Below are 17,807 nucleotides of genomic sequence, written 5' to 3'. Positions count from 1 at the left end.
CAAGGCACCCCTTTATGGGACTTTGGTAAGTCATGATCATAACTATTTGGAACCTATTTGGAAAATTTCTGCCATCCAGCTGCAATGATTCAGATCAGCAAGTGTTGTGATGTTGTGGCTGCCTTTGTTCAACGATTTACCCCGAGGAAACCACTCTCTCACAAGCCTCAACTCTTTGACTGTAGAATGGGAATAAATACTGTATTTCTTAGAGGGACTGGAATAAAACAGTGAGAAAATGTTTTGCCCACACAAAATTCTCTGAAAGCTGCTAACAACCCCATTTACCCATTTGTTCACATGCCTCTTCTCCACTCTCACAGAGTTTAAAGATCCATCATGTAGTTTCACTCTTCTCATGTAGTGCCATATCTATCTTCCTAAATGGGGTGCTTAAAAATATATATAAAATGGACTTTTTGCTTGTTAAACAAATTCAATAAATTTGATCGTTTCTGAGAGCGTTTGCTAAAGCTAGGGCTTTCAAGCTCTGTTCTAGGGTGCTACAGAATTCTTCAGAAAGTTATTAAGGGCTCCTCAGAGGTAGAGCAGTGTAAAAGTGAAAAATCAGGCAGCTGAAAAAGAGGTTGTTGATCAGCCCTGGATTCAACTCCTAGTTGTATGAGGGTTCTGGGTTTGTTCTAGGGCACGGATGGGTAAGGTGCAACCTTCCAGAGATCGCTGCATTGCAAATCCCAGCATTTCCCCTCACCAACTGTGCTGTCTAGTCCTTCTTAATTTTTATTGATTAGTTAATGTAATTCACATTTCGTCTGATGAGCTCCATGTGGCATACATGGCTCCATTTCTCCCTGTTTGATCAGTTCCACAACCTGTGAGATAGGTCAGGCCAGCAATGCTTACCCAGTGAATTTTTTGGCTGTGAAAGGAATTTGAACCCATGTCTCACACTCTAACTAGTATACCACGTTGCTTGTCAGTGGCGTACAGGAAGTAGAGCTCAACAGTATTTGAAGGGATCCAGTTACGTAGCCCAACACGGATCAACGGCAGCCTTTCCGAAGCCGGTGCCTTCCAGAGGCACTGTGGTATAATGCAGTGGTCCCCGACCTTGGGCCTCCAGATGTTCTTGGACTTCAACTCCCAGAAATCCTGGTCAGCAGAGGTGGTGGTGAAGGCTTCTGGGAGGTGTAGTCCAAGACGATCTGGAGGCCCAAGGTTGGGGGCCACTGGTATAATGAACATCACCCTAGTCACATGAGCGTGGTGGTGGGAGTTGCAGTATTAACACATCTGGAAGGTGCTGGATTGAAGAAGACTCAACAGCTGATACTTGCTACGTTTTAAAGAGGCAGGAGGACAGACTGGGTGTTGTCTGTTCTCTCATCTCTTTCAACCCCATGTGAGTCCACTTTAAAGGGTCAGGATGGGCCACAAAGAGCGTAGTGACCTACAAGTGCAAAGCCACGTTGGAAAAGAACAGGACTTCTCATGATGGTATTGTTTCAGCCACTGCGGCAGCGTTGCTAAGCTCAGGGCCAAAGTCACAGGATTCTTTTGTGAGCAAAGGCAGCGGGGTCACGGCACTTTCCTGTTCCTCTTGAGATCAACTGCAGCCTTCTCTTGGAGCAGGAAGCACTTGGGGGGGGGGTCTGTTTCCAAATGGGCAATCAAGATACATTAGCTTTGCAAAAGAGCTGCTCCTGGTAGAGATGAAAACTGCTTGTTGATCCAGACAAGACAGAGCCGCTCCTGGGCAGTCAAAAGGCGGATCAGGGAATAGGGATACAGCCTGTGCTGGATAGGGTTGCACTCCCACTGGAAACATGGGTGCACAGCTTGGAGCGCTCCTGGTCTCATCCGGCGGCCAGGAGCGCCTTTGCACAATTAAAATCAGTTAACCTGCTGCACCTGTTCCTGGAGAAATCTAATCTGCCCACAGTGGCACGTGTCTTAGTTAGATCCTGGCTTGATTACTGCAATACACTCTGCATGGGGCTGCCTCTGGAAAGTGTCTGGAAACTTCAGAGGGTTGCAATGGGGTCGCCATATTGACAGCTCCACTGGCTGCCCATGTATTTCCCTGTGCAATTCAAAGTGCTGGTTTTAACTTATAGAGCCCCGAACAGCTTGGGTCCAAGGATCGCGCCTCCCCTGATGAGCCTGTTTGAGTGTAAGAACATCAGGAGAGCCTTTTGTCTGAGCCCTACCACCTTGGTGGGGACAGCCTTCTCTGTGGCTGCTCCCTGACTTTGGAACTCCCTGCCACCAGAGCCCAGCCTGGCCCCATCTTCGCTGTCTTTCTGCAAGCAAGTGAACGCCTTTCTCTCCAGGTAAGCTTTCCCTGAGTGACCACCTGCATGAATGTGGTTTTTAAACGGATTGTTGTCTCTTCCTGCTTTGAATGTAGTTTTGGGATTGCTTTTGTTTACCGTTTTTAAAGGGTGGTGTTTATTTGATCCTTTTCATTATTTGTATACTTTAGCTTTAAATATTTGTCTACTGTTAGCTTTAAATATTGTCTTCTAATGATATAAGCAAGCTGGGGTCCTTTTTAAGGAGAAAGGAGGGGCAAAAATCTATTTTAAAATAACAATAAATATGAATATAAAATTGAAAGGTGCAAATCTTTGAAAAGATTCTAGTTAATTGGCTTCACAAGGCCCATAATGCTTCCCTAAATTAATGTCCTAGGGGACACCCCGGAACCCCCTTGCAATTACTATGACGAGAAAATGCACATATTGGGGGACAATGTTATTTTACCTTCAATAGCTACATTCCTGAGGGATTTTCAGTAGCTGGAAGAGGGAATGTGTTGATGTGTCAAGCAGCAGCATCTGCCGTAGAAGGGAAAATTCTTTGATTAGGGGGGAAAAAGACCATATAGGTTTGTGGGTGAGAGCATTTCCTCTTAATGAAGAGTAGTGGGTTTGAAGCATGAAATATATTTAGTCCCAAAGCAAACGATCAACAGCCTTTATTTCTTCTTTTTCCTTGGCAATCTACAGCCAAATCACTCACTGCTCCGATTAGTCTTAATGAGGATTTTGACTGTTCAATACAGTACATGCAATGCGAGAATGCTTGCAGGTGAACCTGAAGGCTTCATAGTCAGGATTAGACCACTACTGTATACAAAGAAAAGAGGGGAAAAACCGCAAATTTAGCCCCCTTTCAGTTGATGTTACCGCGCGCCAGGTATAATACTGTTGTTTTTAAATCAAAACCACACTGTTAGCCCTGTTTCAGAGCAGGAGCTGCCTCGTGTGTCAAACACAACCAAGAAATTAAAAATGTTTATTATGGCATACATTTTCATGAACCAGAGTAATCAGACTATATAGCTCACGAAAAGTCAAAAGCTTAAGAAACAGATTAGTTTTTTAAGATACTACAAGGATATTTTTGTTTTGTGAGACCCACGCTTAAAAAAAAAAAAAACCCGATCTGTTGACACGGGTTCTACAAACAGGCACGGGTCGCTCCCTTTCAGACGACCGCCTAAACCTCCCCTCTCGCAGCGTTCTAACGCAAACTCCGGGGTCTCCTCTTCACGGATCTCTTGCACAGCCCCTTCGGCCAATCGGAATCGAAGGGCTGGCCAGCCAATGGCGTAGGATTCCAAAGCGCCCCCCCCGTGGGAAAGATACAGAAATAAAAAAAAACCCACCAAAGGGAAGAGAGAGAAAGAGAGAGTGTGGAGGGGGCGGGGGCTCCTGCCTGAGCGACTGTCAATCAGAAACGATCGTGACGAGTGGGCCAATAGAGAGAGAGGGGAGGTGGCAGGGGCGGGGCGCTCCTTGCTTTCTCTCGCCACGAAGGAAGGGAGAGGGGAGGCTCAGCTGCGGAGCGGAGGCGTGGCCTAGAAGCGGGAGCGGCGGGGCCTGGCCGGAGGGGGCGTGGCCTAGGGGCGGGAGGCGGGGCTGGAGAGGCGGGGCCTGGCCGGAGGAGGCGGGGCCGGCTGGAGTGGAGCTGCTGTCGCAGTGAGAGGCGAGCGGGGGCTGTCTGGCGGCGGCGGCGGCGCTGTTCCAACAGCAGCCCAGCTGCTCCGCCTGGCCGCCGCTTCGTCGCTTCCTCCGCTCCCACCTCCTTCCTCCCCCGCTGACGGTGCGCGCGCTAGGGCAGAGCGGTAATTGCCTCTGATGAGCTGGATGCGCTTGGAAGGAGAGCGATGCCAAGCCATTAATGCTTGGATGGCCGGCGAGGGAGGCTGCGAAGAGGCCCGCCGCCTCTGGAGAGCTGGCCGGGGAGCCCCCTCTCCTCCTCCTCCTCCTCCTCCTCCTCCTCCTCGCCATTTCATGGGCACTTAGGGCCATTGGAGGACAAGGCAGGGGCGCCGATCCCTCCCTTCCTCTTCCTCCCCCCCCCCAGCTTCACAACCCCCATCACCACCACCTTTGAGACGCCAGAGAGCCCCTAGCAAGACCCAGTTGTGCGGGATTTCCGTGCCTGGTGGAGGGAAGGGAGGAAGGAAGGAAGGGAGAGGAAGCCCGGAGAGGATCGAGCAGCCTCGCTAAGTCATGGACTCGCCAAAGCGGGGAAGGAAGGATGCCCGGGTGGCAGGCTTTTTTTTGGGGGGGGGGGAGGTTTCCTGGTTTGAGATGATTTTCCTGTTCCTCCAGCGACTCTTCGATCCCCGCCGCCGATAAGCCGAGAAGGAAAAAGTTGGGAACCAAAGTCTCCTCCGGGGAGGGAGGAAGGAGGAGGAGGAGCCTTGGAAATCGGCGTGCAATTTGCCCCGTGCTGGTGAAAAGGTTTGAGCGAGAGCCTCTGCCCGGGGGGGGGGAGAGGTCCGAGAGGCGATGCCTGGGGGGGAGGGGGTCCGCGCCGAGAGGAGCCCGGGATCCGGTAGCGCGGCAGCCTCGTGAGTGCCGGCGGGGGTGCGCGTGTGCTTCTCCTCCTCCTCCTCCTTGACGGTGCCAGTGGATCCTCCCCTTCTTGAGGGGGGGGGGGGGAAGAAGAGGCGGCCCGTGCCCGGCTTCTCCCTAAACAGCCGGGGCGATCCCTGCCAGAATCCTCCCGACCTGGCGAGGCTCGAGGATGCGCCTTGGACCGGCCGGGCTTTGCTGACGGGCGGCGGCGGGGCGGGGGGGGGGAAGCGCGAGACCGGACCGAGGGAGGGAGCGGATGGCGAGCCGGAGGACGCCCCCGAGCCTGGCCGCGGAGGAGGGCTGCGGGCTTGGCCGCCGTCGGGACCCCAGATGATGATGATGATGATCTTGGCGGCGGCATCGGCATTGCAAGAGCCTCTTCTGGTGCGGCTCCCCGGCCCTTTTCTGCAGAAATGCTGCATCATGAACTCGTCCCCCCGCCGGATCTGCCCCTGAAGCAGCCTGGGAAAAGCAGCACCTCGGTTGCCTGCTAGCAGCAGCGGTGGAAAAAAAGAAGGGGGGGGGGGGAGAGAGAGAGGCAGGCGTGGGCGAAGGAAAGAGGAGAGGGGGGGGGAGAGACGTCCTTTTAAACTGCAGAGCCCCCCTCCCCTTTTCTGTCTGGCTTGTGCAGCCCCCTCCCCATCTGCCGTCTCAGGACCAACCGCCCCAGGATGGCCGGGCGGTAGCCGCCTTGCCAGACCTGGGGGAGGCGGCGGGGTGGGGTGGGGGGGACTCTTCCAAACGTGAGTCGGAAGGCCGGCCGGCCAGCAGGAAGAGGGGGAGGATCCTGACGCCGGTGCCTTCTTAACCGCCTCGTCCGCGGAGCATCTGGTCCGACAACTTCTCGCTCAGCCGGTGGGGCTGCTCGGCGGCGGGCGCCGCGGCGCGAACTTTTGCCACAGCAAGGGGGAGGGACGCCGGGCGGGCGGACGGCCCTCCGCTGAACCCGGGGAGCCCCGGCCCGCGGGCGGATCTTCGCCGGGACGGTCGGCTCGGGAGAGGACCGCGTGTCGCCGCCTGGTTAGAGGCTTCTGCTTCGCCGGGAGGGGCTGGACCGACTTTTCCAAACTTGCGCTCCGGTTTGGGCGCTTCCGCGGGCCGGGAGGGGGGGGCTCCGTGGGAGTCGGGGTGGCGTGGCCGTCGGTGGCTGACCCGCCGCTGCCGCTGCCGGGGGGCCTCTTGGGGCGCCCATGCCGCCGCCGCCTCCGTCCTCGTTGCCGCCGGCGGGGGGGCCGCTGCTGCTGCTGCGCAAGCGGCCGGGGATGCCGGGCTGCCCGCCGTCGTCGGCGCTGGGGCTGCGGCTGCCGCAGCGGTTCCTCTTCCTGCTCTTCCTCTCGGGCCTGCTGACGCTGTGCTTCGGGGCCCTCTTCTTGCTGCCGGACTCCTCGCGCTTCAAGCGCCTCTTCTTGCCCCGGCGCGGGGAAGGTGGGGACCCCGGCCCGCCCCGCAGCGCGCCCCCGCCGCCGCCGCCGCCCCCACCGGAGCCCGAGCCCCGCCGCCGGGTGGCCGCCGCCCCCCCTCCCGCCGCCCGGCCCCCGGCGCGCCGCCTGCGGGACCCCAAAGGGACGGCCGGGGGGGGCTCGGGGGCCAACGCCTCCCGGCGGGACCGGCCCGGCCCCCGCCCGGGGGAGGAGAAGAAGAAGAAGGAGCCCGAGGACCGCGACGCCCGGGGGCCCGTCTGGGACACGGCCGCCGCCCCCTTGGGCCAGACCGGGCCGCCGTTCCGCTTCGACCACGAGGGCTTCCGCCGCAGCCTCCGCCACCCGGTGCTGGGCCGGCCCAGAGGCGGCACCGAAGACCCGGAGACCCGCGCCCGACGCCTCAAGATCAAAGAGGTGAGCCCGGGAGGGGCGTCCCCCCCCCGCCGTCGAGGGTCCCCTTCCCACCCCCCACCCCACCGGGTAGAAGCCCGACGGGGGTCCGCCTGGGGAAGCTCTAGCGGCCCTCAAGCGCCCCGCGGGGGGAGGACCGGCGCCCTGAGGGATGAAACCTGGTTCGAGCCCACCCACCCACCCATCCCCAGCCTTTGAGTCCGGTGTGCCCCCTGGCGAGGGGGGGGGGAAGGCGGTAGGGCACTCTGCTCATGGGCTGGAGAAGTCTTAGTTGAAACAAGTTGGAGTGGGGGGCTACACCCCAGCTCAGAGAGAGGCCCCCCTTTCAATCCCTCTGAATGGGGCTTTCCCCCCCCTTCTCTGCTTCCTCCTTAGGGCAATTCTTCTTCCCTTCCCCTTCCGACCCAGTCCTCTCCCCATCCCTTCCTCTCCTCCTGAGCACCTGGGCCATTCCGTGAGGATGCTCGGCTCTTGGTCCACAGGTGCTTTGACTCCGAAGCAGGGACACCCCCGGGCGGGAAGTCCAGGAGGGGAAGGGAAGCCACCCTGGCGACCCTGGGCATGTAAATGGGTTTTAACCGGCCAGTGGGGCTGAGCAGAGCTGTGTCCTGTGTCAAGGAAGTATTCAAGTGTGGGTGCCCGGCCTGGTTGCTTTAAAACCGCAGAAGGGATGCTGCCCACCCTGCGCCCTGGTGGTTCTTGGTGTATAGAAGTTGTTTCATAAAAAGCAGCCGAGATTCCAAATTCTGGTAACCAGGCAGCCAGGAGATGGTACCTGCAGCAGTTAAAATGGTGAAGTAGCTTGTCAAAGGCATTTGTGTTACCTGACAGCGAGCTAAGAACTGTCTCCCAGTTTGCATGTCATTCTTCCTTACGTTATGCCTTCCATCCTGTTACCTCTTCAAGCTTCAGTGAACCCCCCCTTTAATCCTTCCCTTGTCCTTTTATTATTATTTTTAATCCCGTTTCCTTCAATATCTCACTGTCAGCATTTCCTGGCTGATTCCACCCCCCCCCTTCTCACTTGCATCCCCTCTCTTTTTTATTTCTACCTTCCCCTCTGCCACTTAAGCGCTCCCTTTTCCTTCCTGACAATTTCCCCTTGTTGCTGGGCTTTACCCCACCGTTACTCCTTCACATCCCCGGTTGGCCTTAAAACATCCTTGTAGCTCAAACGACATCCCTAGATTCAGAAGTGAGGGACAGTGGACAGAATGATAACCTAGCACAAGGGAGAATCAAGTTCAAATCCTTGCTCAGTCATGGAGCCTGACCCGGGGGTGGGTGGGTGGAGAGGAACTGTCAAAATCCCTGCTTAAACATCTCACAGACCTTGAAATCAGAGGAGACTCGATGGTGCACAACAGCAGCCACATACACTCAGAAGCAGGTACCAAAAGCTGCTGTGATTCTTGCAGGTGTGCGTAGTAGAATCCTATGCATCCTTATTTAAAAGAAAGTCTCAATATATTTAATGACTGGAGGAGGTTAGGGGTGGGAGGAAGGGCTCTTAGTCCCTTCTCAGGTGAAGGCTTTGCTGATGCCCCCCCCTATTGTGTAGCCATTGAGTCCCCGCTCCAGAGCCCCCTCCCAGCGGCTGGGCCACAGGGCCCTCCCTATGGCAAGAGAGCTGGGTTTGGAGAGACAGCCCCCCCCCCAGCTCAGCCGAGTGTCCTAAAGATGTAGTAGATCAAGGACTGCAATGGGGACTCTTCCATATCTAGTAAAGAAGGTTCCTCTTTGGGAAAGGAGTTCATTTCCATGATGATTGGGGCCCCAGAAAGCTCCCCAGATAGCCAGCCTTCTCCATTTGCACAAACTTAATACATTTAGTTATTAAGTTATTCCTTTCTATGTGTATAGTCTAAGTTGTTCTCTTCCCTGTACATTGTTTATTGTTCAAGGGTAACATTTCATGACCCTTGCTTTTCCTGTTCTCCCTTTTCTTCCACCTCAACGCCCAGGCGTACATTAGTTTAGTGAACCAAGCTGTATCTATGGTGGGATATATCAAAGAAACGGCAATACTAGTTTATCTTGTTCTGGTTTATGTATGAAGAAGCAAGTGAGCGTTGCTTCTGTGCTATTATATCAAGTTGAAAAAAAAATCATTTGTAGCTACTTTTATGTCCTACACAATGGTATACCTCAGGAAACGTAACTTACATACAGTATATGAAAATACATTCATTCTTTCACACTTATATTTTCAAGACCTCTCATGCCATATTGATTTCATTGGACTCATCTCATATCTTTTTTTCCCAAGCCCCTGCAATATTTGCTTTTCATTTTTGAACACTTTCTTCTTCTTTGCTGCCACTTTCAGTTCTTTTCTTCTTTTGAATAAACAATAGTTGGTGTTTTTTTCTGGGACTTCACGGCGTGATGGTAGAGTCTGTTGGGTTTTCTCCCCTGTAGGCCTCTGCTGGGACAGGTTGGAAGACTTTTGAATCCACAGTACCTGTAAACACATTTAGAGCAGAAACCATGGGATTCACCAGATGCCTTGTGCATGCACAGTTGTTGTACTTGACTCTTTGAAAAAGCTGTATGTATCATTGCAGAGTGGCGCTTGCACTCTCCTTCCACATCACCTTCCCTTCTCCACCCCTTGCTTTAATTCACATTTCAACAGTCTCCCTAAGTGTGACAGCATTCATTCCCTGTTACTTGCATCCCGTGTATCACTTATTTCACTAGCATTTCAAATAGCTTTTTCTTTACGTATGATTGTATCTACCCTTGTTTTAGCTTCCTGCGTAGTTCTCCTTCTTTCTTATTTCTCTTGCTCCTTGGCGGAATTGAGTTTTGAATTCTGGAGATATTCAAAGGCATATTGTCCACTAGCTTTCTTTTCCCTTTTTCTTTCCCTTCCCTTTCCTTTTGTTCACCCTCCTGCCCTTTCCCAAAGCAGGTATGAAGGAGTTTTCATACGCTGTTAACAGGATACATTTACTTTTCCTTCCTTCCACCTCTCTTGTTCCTCCTTGTAACAAGAATAAGGGCAGCAGTGCAATCCACATTTGGTAAATGCACTCTAGGCAGAGATGAGTATATTTTACCACCAGAAACCCCAGAAAAACAGTGTGCCACAAACAGAGGGACGAGGTAAGCACCGCCATTCAGCTCCAGCTGACAGAAGCAAGTCAACCTGTATTTTGTAGGGGAGGCAAACATTTTTTGGGGTGTCCGTTTCTGGCACCTTTTAGAGGGAAGAAAGCGCTTGCTGATTCTGAATGTGGCAGTCAGTTGAGAACCTCTCTCTCTCTCTCTCTCTGTGAAACAAAGCCCATACATCAAGTTATCCGAGACATCGTTTGAGACATGTGAAGAAAGCTGAATGTACTGTGAGCCAGCAATAGCAGCTTCCGATTCCCAAGTGTTGGAGGTGACAGACGTGCTCAGGCCTGTGAGAAGAGTTGCGTGTGACCGAGCAAGTCCTTCCTCCCATTGTGTGGTTCGTAGGCACCCGGCCTTTTTGGAGATGGAAAGGGATGCTTGTGTAACAAAAGACTGTATGTGGATGTTAGGTTCTGAGCTGTCTCTCCTGTCACTACGAGTTTCATGAGGACAGAGTTTGGCCTGGTGCCCGCAAGGCATGCATAAAGGGCTGGACGGCAGCTTTGGAAATATTGCCGTGTGGGTTGGTTGACCTAATTAACCAAAGTTGTAGATTCAGTCCAGCACTTAGGATCTTTTCTTTGCCATGGTGGCTAGTGAACTCAGAACAAATATCAGGCTGGCTGTCGGTGCTTATTCATAAATCTTGTAGGGTTCACAACGCAAACATTAATTTGTCCTCCATGAGACGATTTGAGTTGGACACAGAGGAAAGTCTAGACATTATGGAAGAAGATCGGAGGTGGCCAACTGTGATGTTAACTTGCTTTTTTTAAAAAAAAAAATTAGTGTAAAATATTACTTCTGAACCTAAGGTGTGTTTTTTTTTAAATCAAGTATTGCAAATAAAATCTTGCACTAATGATAAAATTCAGACTCCTCTGCCAGGCAACAAGACAAAACACACCCAGGATGCATTTTCCTGCTGCACTATTGTTCACGGGGGGAGGGGGGACAGGGGGCTTGGAGTCCCTGTTTCCCCCCCCAAACCCTCCAGCTTTGGGTGCTTGAACAATTAGAAGTTAAGAGTTCCTATTTATTTATCAGTATATTTCAAGTTTCCCAATGTATTAACCATGAGATTGCTTTAAACAAACAAAGAAGATGAATGATTAAAAAAAATATCAAACTTAGTAGCAACTTGGATCTGGCAGCCAACGCTACACCTGTAGTGTTCACAGGCCGTTCACAGCTTCTAAAGGACACCCTGTCTGGTATGGCTGTTTTTCCAGTTTTCATCACTGATTGTGCAAGACTGTGGATTAATAGATCTTGGCATGTTTTCCTACTCAGCGTCTTGTAATGAAGTGTCCTCACTCTGCTGCTGCATAGATGGAGAAGAAGGTGCCTATCTGTTTGTTCAGCCAATTGTTACTATAGTGATACTGTTAATTTTTGTGGATTAAGTTTGTTGTTTTAGTGGAAAACCTGCAACAGAGTTTCATTCTGGTCTGAGAATTGGAGATACCTCTGAAGAGCTTGCTTGTGTATCTTACTTCAAGGATGGTTATAGAAAAAGCCAGTGTTGGTTTCTTTTTTAGATGATTTCAGACTCTTTTAAGTTTGGCTTCCCCATGGCTTTTTTAAAAGAGGGATCAGTTTGATCCTTATAGTGGTCCCCAACCTTGGGCTCCAGATGTTCTTGGACTATAAATCCCAGAAGCCTTCACCACCACCTCCGCTGGCCAGGATTTCTGGGAGTTGACGTCCAAGAACATCTGGAGGCCCAAGGTTGGGAACCACTGCTTTAGCAAGGCAAGGCTTTGCTTCTTAAAACTATTGGGATACATCAGAAGTGAACCAGATGATTCAGAGGTTTCTTACAGGTGTGACTCAGAAGCAGCTGTTGACTATATTAATGGTTCCCAGTTTTGCGTCCTCAGATGTTCTTGGACCAAAACTCCCAGAAGCCTTGGCCACTAGCTGTGCTGGCCAGGATTTCTGGGAGTTGTAGTCCAAGAACATCTGGGGACCCCAGGTTGGGAACCACTCATTTAATGGCTGTACACGTGAGTGCCTAAAGACTCATTGCCATGACATTCAGCTGCAGTTGTTTCCCATGCCCTATGATTGATGGGCAGACAAATTCCTCTGAATAGTTCACAATGATTGGGAGGCCTTTCGGAAGATTCCTAGGGATGGGCAGAGGGGGAAAAGAGGGAGCTTCTGTTCTTTGGAACTGAGTCATATAGACTGAATCCAGGCTGAGGTGTGGGGGTGAAAGCAGAAAAGTGTCTAACATACGTACTCTGTCATTTGTGTTGGTCTGAGCATGACATCTGTTATGACACATTTCTCAGTATATTTTTGCCACACTTTGCTATGTTCTGGATACAATGAAATATGTATAACAGATTAACATATGGGATGATGATGTTTTTTTAATTCTCTGAAATTATTTTCTGCCGTTCTGGTGCTAATCAGACCCTTGCACAGCGTATAACAAGCACCTAACAAAAGGTGTTAGAACATATAGCCCCCCCAAATGCACTGAAGAATAAAATGCAAAAATAGCAGTAAATGCCCCAACGGAGTAGAAATAAAGCAGATTTTCCCTTTAAAAGATCTCTGATGAAGAAAAGCTCTTGTTTTCTTTCTTGAAGAAGACAACTTTGGGCAGAAGGCTGGGTGACTCGGAGCAGAACATACTGTGTGATAATATAGGATAATATTTGTGTGAAAAAGTAAAAGTTGTGTTTGACTTTGAGATGCTTTTTGTACTCGAGTTCCGTATAAGAGATGTACATCATTATAACTCATTATGACACGTCTCTAAAGGATCATTAATCATACACGGTAACTTTTAGCTGTTCCCTTCATTCCATCTGTTGGCCAAAGGAAGATAACTGTGAAAAACAGGAAAAGAGGCTAGTAAAAGATAAAAAGTTGGATTTTTAAGTTGGATTGCAGGGTCAGAGGAAGGAAATGACCATTGGGGCGAAGATAAAATGTGTAAAACACTGTTGAAAGGGTTTTACAGGAAAAAGAAGGAAGTGGAGATCTCTGTCATTGTTTAGATTAAGTCAAGTATATATGATTTATGTGGACGGTGCAATTTTAGAGAGTTGATAAGAAAACAGTGAACTTAGAGGGTTGACCGGTTCAACCGCTGTGTAAGTTGTTTGTCAGGCCATAGAAGAATAAAACTGTTGTTGCCAGAAGTTCTTACACAATGAACTGGTTTGACTTCCAAATAATTCATGCAGGGGAGAATGAGGAATGAAAAAACATAGAAGGTTAGTAATGAATCCAGAACATTTCCAGATGAGAGTCTTTGAGCGTCTCGTCTTTTTTTTCCAAGGGGGTACACCTTATATGATCCTTTCCAACCTGGTAAAGTAGGACCCACAGTTTGACTTATCCACTGCCTGAAAATATGTGTGTGTGTGTGTGTTTTGTGCTGTCAAGTCAAAACTGACTTAAAGTGACCCTAATAGGGCTTTTGAGGTATAATATTTAAGGAATGATTTTACCAGTTCCATTCCCCTAGTGAGTTTCCATAGCTTGTCACTCTATCCAGTACAGTACAGCACACTGGGAATCAAAGCTTGGTATTTTTCCATGTATAAGACACTACTTTTTCCTAAAATCATTACACTAAAAATTGAGGGGCGTCTTTTACACGGAAGTAAGCTGAGATAGCTGAGGAGAGAACAAAACCTTGCCTCTGTAACCAGGCTTCCTTCAGTCATGAAGCTTAGCTTCCTACAGTCAGGAGACTTAGTTTCCTCTAGTCATGAGCCTTATGAAACTGATGCTGAAAAAACCAATTGTAACACACCTCGTTGGAGGTGGAGCCTGCAGGCTCGGATTCAACAGGGACTCCTAATGTCCAAGTGTTCTGAGCCCAGAGGCTGAATACTCTAGGCTTTCTTCATTTGGGGGTTAGAAAAGTGGGTGGGTGGGGACCTTAAAGGTACAAGATGTGAACGTGACAACCAGAGGTTGCAATACGTGTACTAGATCACAGTGCTTAATGAGGAACTACTCGTACAGTATTTGCTTAGTGGGCACCCGGAGGGGAAAAAAATTGTTTTCCTTCTGAATGGTACATGAAAAAGAGCCTGTGACACAACTAGGTTCTGGAGAATTTTCACCTGATAGACTGCTGCATGTGGGTTTAAAGGACTGCACAACCTGATGGAGAGGTTCATGCATTTTGCCTGTGGAAGAAACGATTATTAGAATCATTATGGGATCACCTACCAGGGATGAAAGAGAAGCAAGTTAAGAGCCCTTGATCTTGGCAAGGGTTATTGACTCAGCTTGTCTTGGCTCCTTGAGAATGTAAATATGTTGAAGCTTGAGGGGAGTTTACAGCTGCATTTATCCCAGACCTATTGGTAAATAGGCAGAGCCCTTTGGTTGGCTCGTTCCAGGCTTAGCGCGTGACCTCCTTCTGGGCCACGAATTCCTGAAGAGGGCCTGCCCTATTGTTCTCTGTCTTCTGAAGGGTGGCAGGTGGCCTTATAATTAATCTTTAAGATTTTTCTTTTCCGGTATGGGCAGCTCTTTTATAGAACTCTGTTTCTAGCAATGCGGTCACCTACAAGATGGAGCACTTCTGATATCCTGATGAAGGTGTGCTCTTGTGCTTCTTAGTAATGGTTTGCTCTGTATTGTGGAATTGCATCTGTAAGCCAGGATGAGGACTGTGTGACCCTCCAGAGGTTATTACACTCTTACTCCTGACAGTCTTAGCCAGCATATCCAATTCCGAACAAACATTTCTTTATTTGAAATAGTTTTGACTCTGCCTTTCTCCTTGAAAAATGCCCCAAGGCGGCTTACATCAGTAACAGACAATATTTAAAAGCTCAAAACAGTAAGTATACAAATATTTAAAAATGAACAAAAATATTGTATTAAAAATGGGAAATAACATCAATACTAAAGACACATTTAAAAGAAATGGAGCACAATAATCCATTTTTTAAAAAAAACCACACCCAGGTAGCCAGTCATTAAGGGAAAGTTTGCCTGAAGAGAAAGGTCTTTGCCTGCTTGTGAAAGGACAGCAAAGATGGGGCCAGGCTGGCCTCCAGTGGGAGGGAGTTCCAGAGTCTGGGAGTAGCCACAGAGAAGGCTCTCTCAGTCCCCACCAAGCGCACCTGTGAAGATGATGGAACCAAGAGGAAGGCCTCTCCTGATGATCTTGACACACGAGCAGGCTCATCAAGGGAGACACGGTCTTTGCGAAAGCTTGGATTCAAGGGATTTGGGGCTTTATAGTTTAGAACCAGCACTTTCAATTGTGCCTGTAAATGAATAATGGGAATTGTAGTCAAACAACAGCTCCACATATATCCAATTTCTGACCCAAGCAATACACTTACTGGAGCTGACTCTTCAGAATTGGGGGGGGGGAGCAGAATGTGAACTTTCAATTGAGGTGTCCCATATTTCCCATCACCCCCATCAGGACTGACACTGAACTAACCCTCTTAATCTTTATGGTGCCACAAGACTTTTTCAATTATATTTTATGTTTTTGCCACCCATAAGTAAACTGTTAGTGACCACCGTGAAGATCTGGCCCCCCAGCAGCCAGTGATGGACCACCATAATGTGAGACCGTTTGCATTTCTGTTACATTTAATTCCCTTGCACTCCCTGTGACTGTCTATATGTTTGCCCAAGGAGTCTACACTCTGTCCATCTAAAAACATGGGCTACTGTGCATGAACGCTTATGCCCCATCCGATCTGCTAGTCTTTAAGTTGCTATGGGCCTCTCTAGTGTTTATAAAGTGGCAGGAATTGGGGATTTTTGTTTATTTTTTTACAGTGATGTCTTTATTATCAAGGGACGTGGAAAGTGTGCGTTTTTGAGTTTATAAGCAAAAACAATTTGGCTGGGAGAATTTTGGGTGTCTTTTGTTGTTGCTGTCTTGGGCAATTAAGGGTCATCCCAGGCATCATTCGGAGGAAGACTGGCAGAGGTCAGAGGTTGCCGTGAACAGAAGCTGTCAGTGGCTGAGGATAAACTTGTCAGGCCTTCCCTCCGATGTACGTTATTAAGGCAATTCCAGGTTTGCATCTTTGGCCACAGAAGGGGATACTTTTATTAATTCAGAAGTTACTTTGGGGGAAACTTTCTGGATATTGGTTTCCTCGCAATCATCCACAGTGGCACAAAGCAGTGTTTGAAAAACCCAGGGGGAGAATCCAGCTGCAATTCAGACCTAGAGAGCGGTTAGCGTTTATTAAAAGTTTGTATATTATGGCCCTTAAATGTTACAGCTTCAGCAGTTCTGTTAGAGATGTTCGAAAGGTACCAGCGGAGGACACATTGTTTAGCTTGCCGGGTCTATTGGCTTTTGCTGCTGTTTTTCCTCCGAACACAAATCCCATTTCTAAAATAGGAGAATAAGTGGTGAAATATTTTAAAAAGCTTGAAGAAAGGGCTCAGTCACAAAAACACCCACAGAAGTTTCATATCAAATTCTTGGCATCTCAACTTAAAAGAGTCGTGCATAGGAGGAGCCTGGGGGAAATGACCCTGTCTAAATCCCCGAAGAATATGAGTCAAAATAGACAGTTTCTGAGCTAACTAGGTTAGAGGTCTACTTTGGCTGATCTAAGTGTACAAAAGACTTCTCTGAGATATCATTTCCCCAGCGAGCTTTTTTTTTTAATACACTTCGAGGTTTGAATTTTTTAAAAAACTTTTTTTTAGAAAAGGAAGGAAGGTTCGGCCGACTTGCGAGTTGCTACCCCTGCACCAGAAGTTCGGGACCCCTTGCGGTGGGTAGTGCCAGCTCTTAAGGACTCCCATCAACCATGCTAGCTGGGCTTTGGGGCAGCTGAAGCCAAACAGCATTCTGGAGACCCAGGTCTGGGAACCACTGAGCGAAACCATTGCCTACCGTGAGTTTGGTAGATGTTCTTACTCTTTTAAGAGGCAAGAGTGCAGAAAAGCCACCCTGGCAGTATCTCCAATACGGTGGTGCATTGGCGTATGAATTTAATTGGTTCCGGAACTCCGGTCGTAACTCGAAATGGTCATAAGTCGAAGCACCGTTTCCCATAGGAATGCATTGAAATGCAATTAATCCGTTCTGGCTGAAGAAGAAATCACTAAAAAAAAACCACGCAAAAAAACACTGCAAGACCCATCGGAAACACAAGTAATCCATTCCGGTCAAAGGGGAGAGGAAAAAAAGAAAAGAAAAGCAAACAAACCATGCAATACCCTTCAGAAATGTAAAAAAATAAAAAGAAAAGAAAAGAAAAAAGCAAAGCAGAAAGCAAACAAACCCTGCAAGACCCATCAGAAATGGGGGGGGGGACAAACAAACCCTGCAAAACCCATCAAAGCACAGAAACGTAATCCCACCACCCAGCCCAAAACCACACTGCAAAACCCGCCCAGAACAGTTTTCAAAAAGCAGAAAGAAAGCAGCACCTTACCTTACTAGGCATTCGGAGGCCTCCTCCAGTTGCACACTCTCTAACTGCTGGGGCGAAAGAGCTACAAAGAAGCAGCCTCTTTGCCACCAACGGTTAACTATTTATTTATTTATTTATTTATTTTATTTTATTTTATTTTATTTTATTTTATTTTATTTACACCCCACCTATCTGGTCTTTTCCTTGCCTTTTTCTGGTTGTAACTCAAAGCTCCAGTCGCAAGTAGGAGCAAAATTTTGCGGCCAGAGCAGGTTGTAACTCGAAATGGTCGTATGTCGGGACGTTCGTAAGTCGAGGCACCACTGTACTGTGTTGTGCTTAGTTTTTCCACACAAAAGGTATTTGTTGTCTCAGGAAGCTGGTTGTCATATATGTGGTCAGTAGTGCGTAGTTTCAGGGAAAATCTAATTCTTAGCAAGTGCAAAGACTAGTGATTAATGCTCTAAGACTGCCATCTCTAAAAATTACATGGTGGTTTTCTCTGTTTATGTTCCCAGTGAATTTTTCACCTCAAATTCGCTTGAGTAGCAAGTGAAAGGATTGGTCTACCCCCTCCCCAAACTTAAGGCTGGAAAGCACCTCTGGAAAGCACAGCTAGGGATCTG

General features: G+C 49.0%; 1 protein-coding gene across 2 annotated transcripts in view; it reads left to right on the top strand.

Moving 5' to 3' along the window:
* Positions 1 to 4,005: 4,005 nt before the first annotated feature.
* The window catches only part of MAN1C1 (mannosidase alpha class 1C member 1), a 154,891-nt gene continuing 141,089 nt past the window's right edge, over positions 4,006 to 17,807 (top strand). Inside the window, exon 1 of one of the 2 annotated variants that reach the window (XM_072980259.2) lies at positions 4,006 to 4,071. Coding sequence is in view for 1 of the 2 variants with exons in the window: in XM_072980257.2 (XP_072836358.2) it covers positions 6,026 to 6,670 (645 nt within the window). In the remaining variant the exon portion in view is untranslated. Of the gene's footprint in view, positions 4,072 to 5,908; positions 6,671 to 17,807 lie in introns of those variants that run through there. The other variant, XM_072980257.2, reaches the window with a different exon arrangement.

Source organism: Pogona vitticeps, chromosome 9, assembly GCF_051106095.1.
Source record: "Pogona vitticeps strain Pit_001003342236 chromosome 9, PviZW2.1, whole genome shotgun sequence".
Taxonomy (NCBI): Eukaryota; Metazoa; Chordata; class Lepidosauria; order Squamata; family Agamidae; genus Pogona; species Pogona vitticeps.
This window is presented reverse-complemented; position numbering and strand designations above follow the sequence as displayed.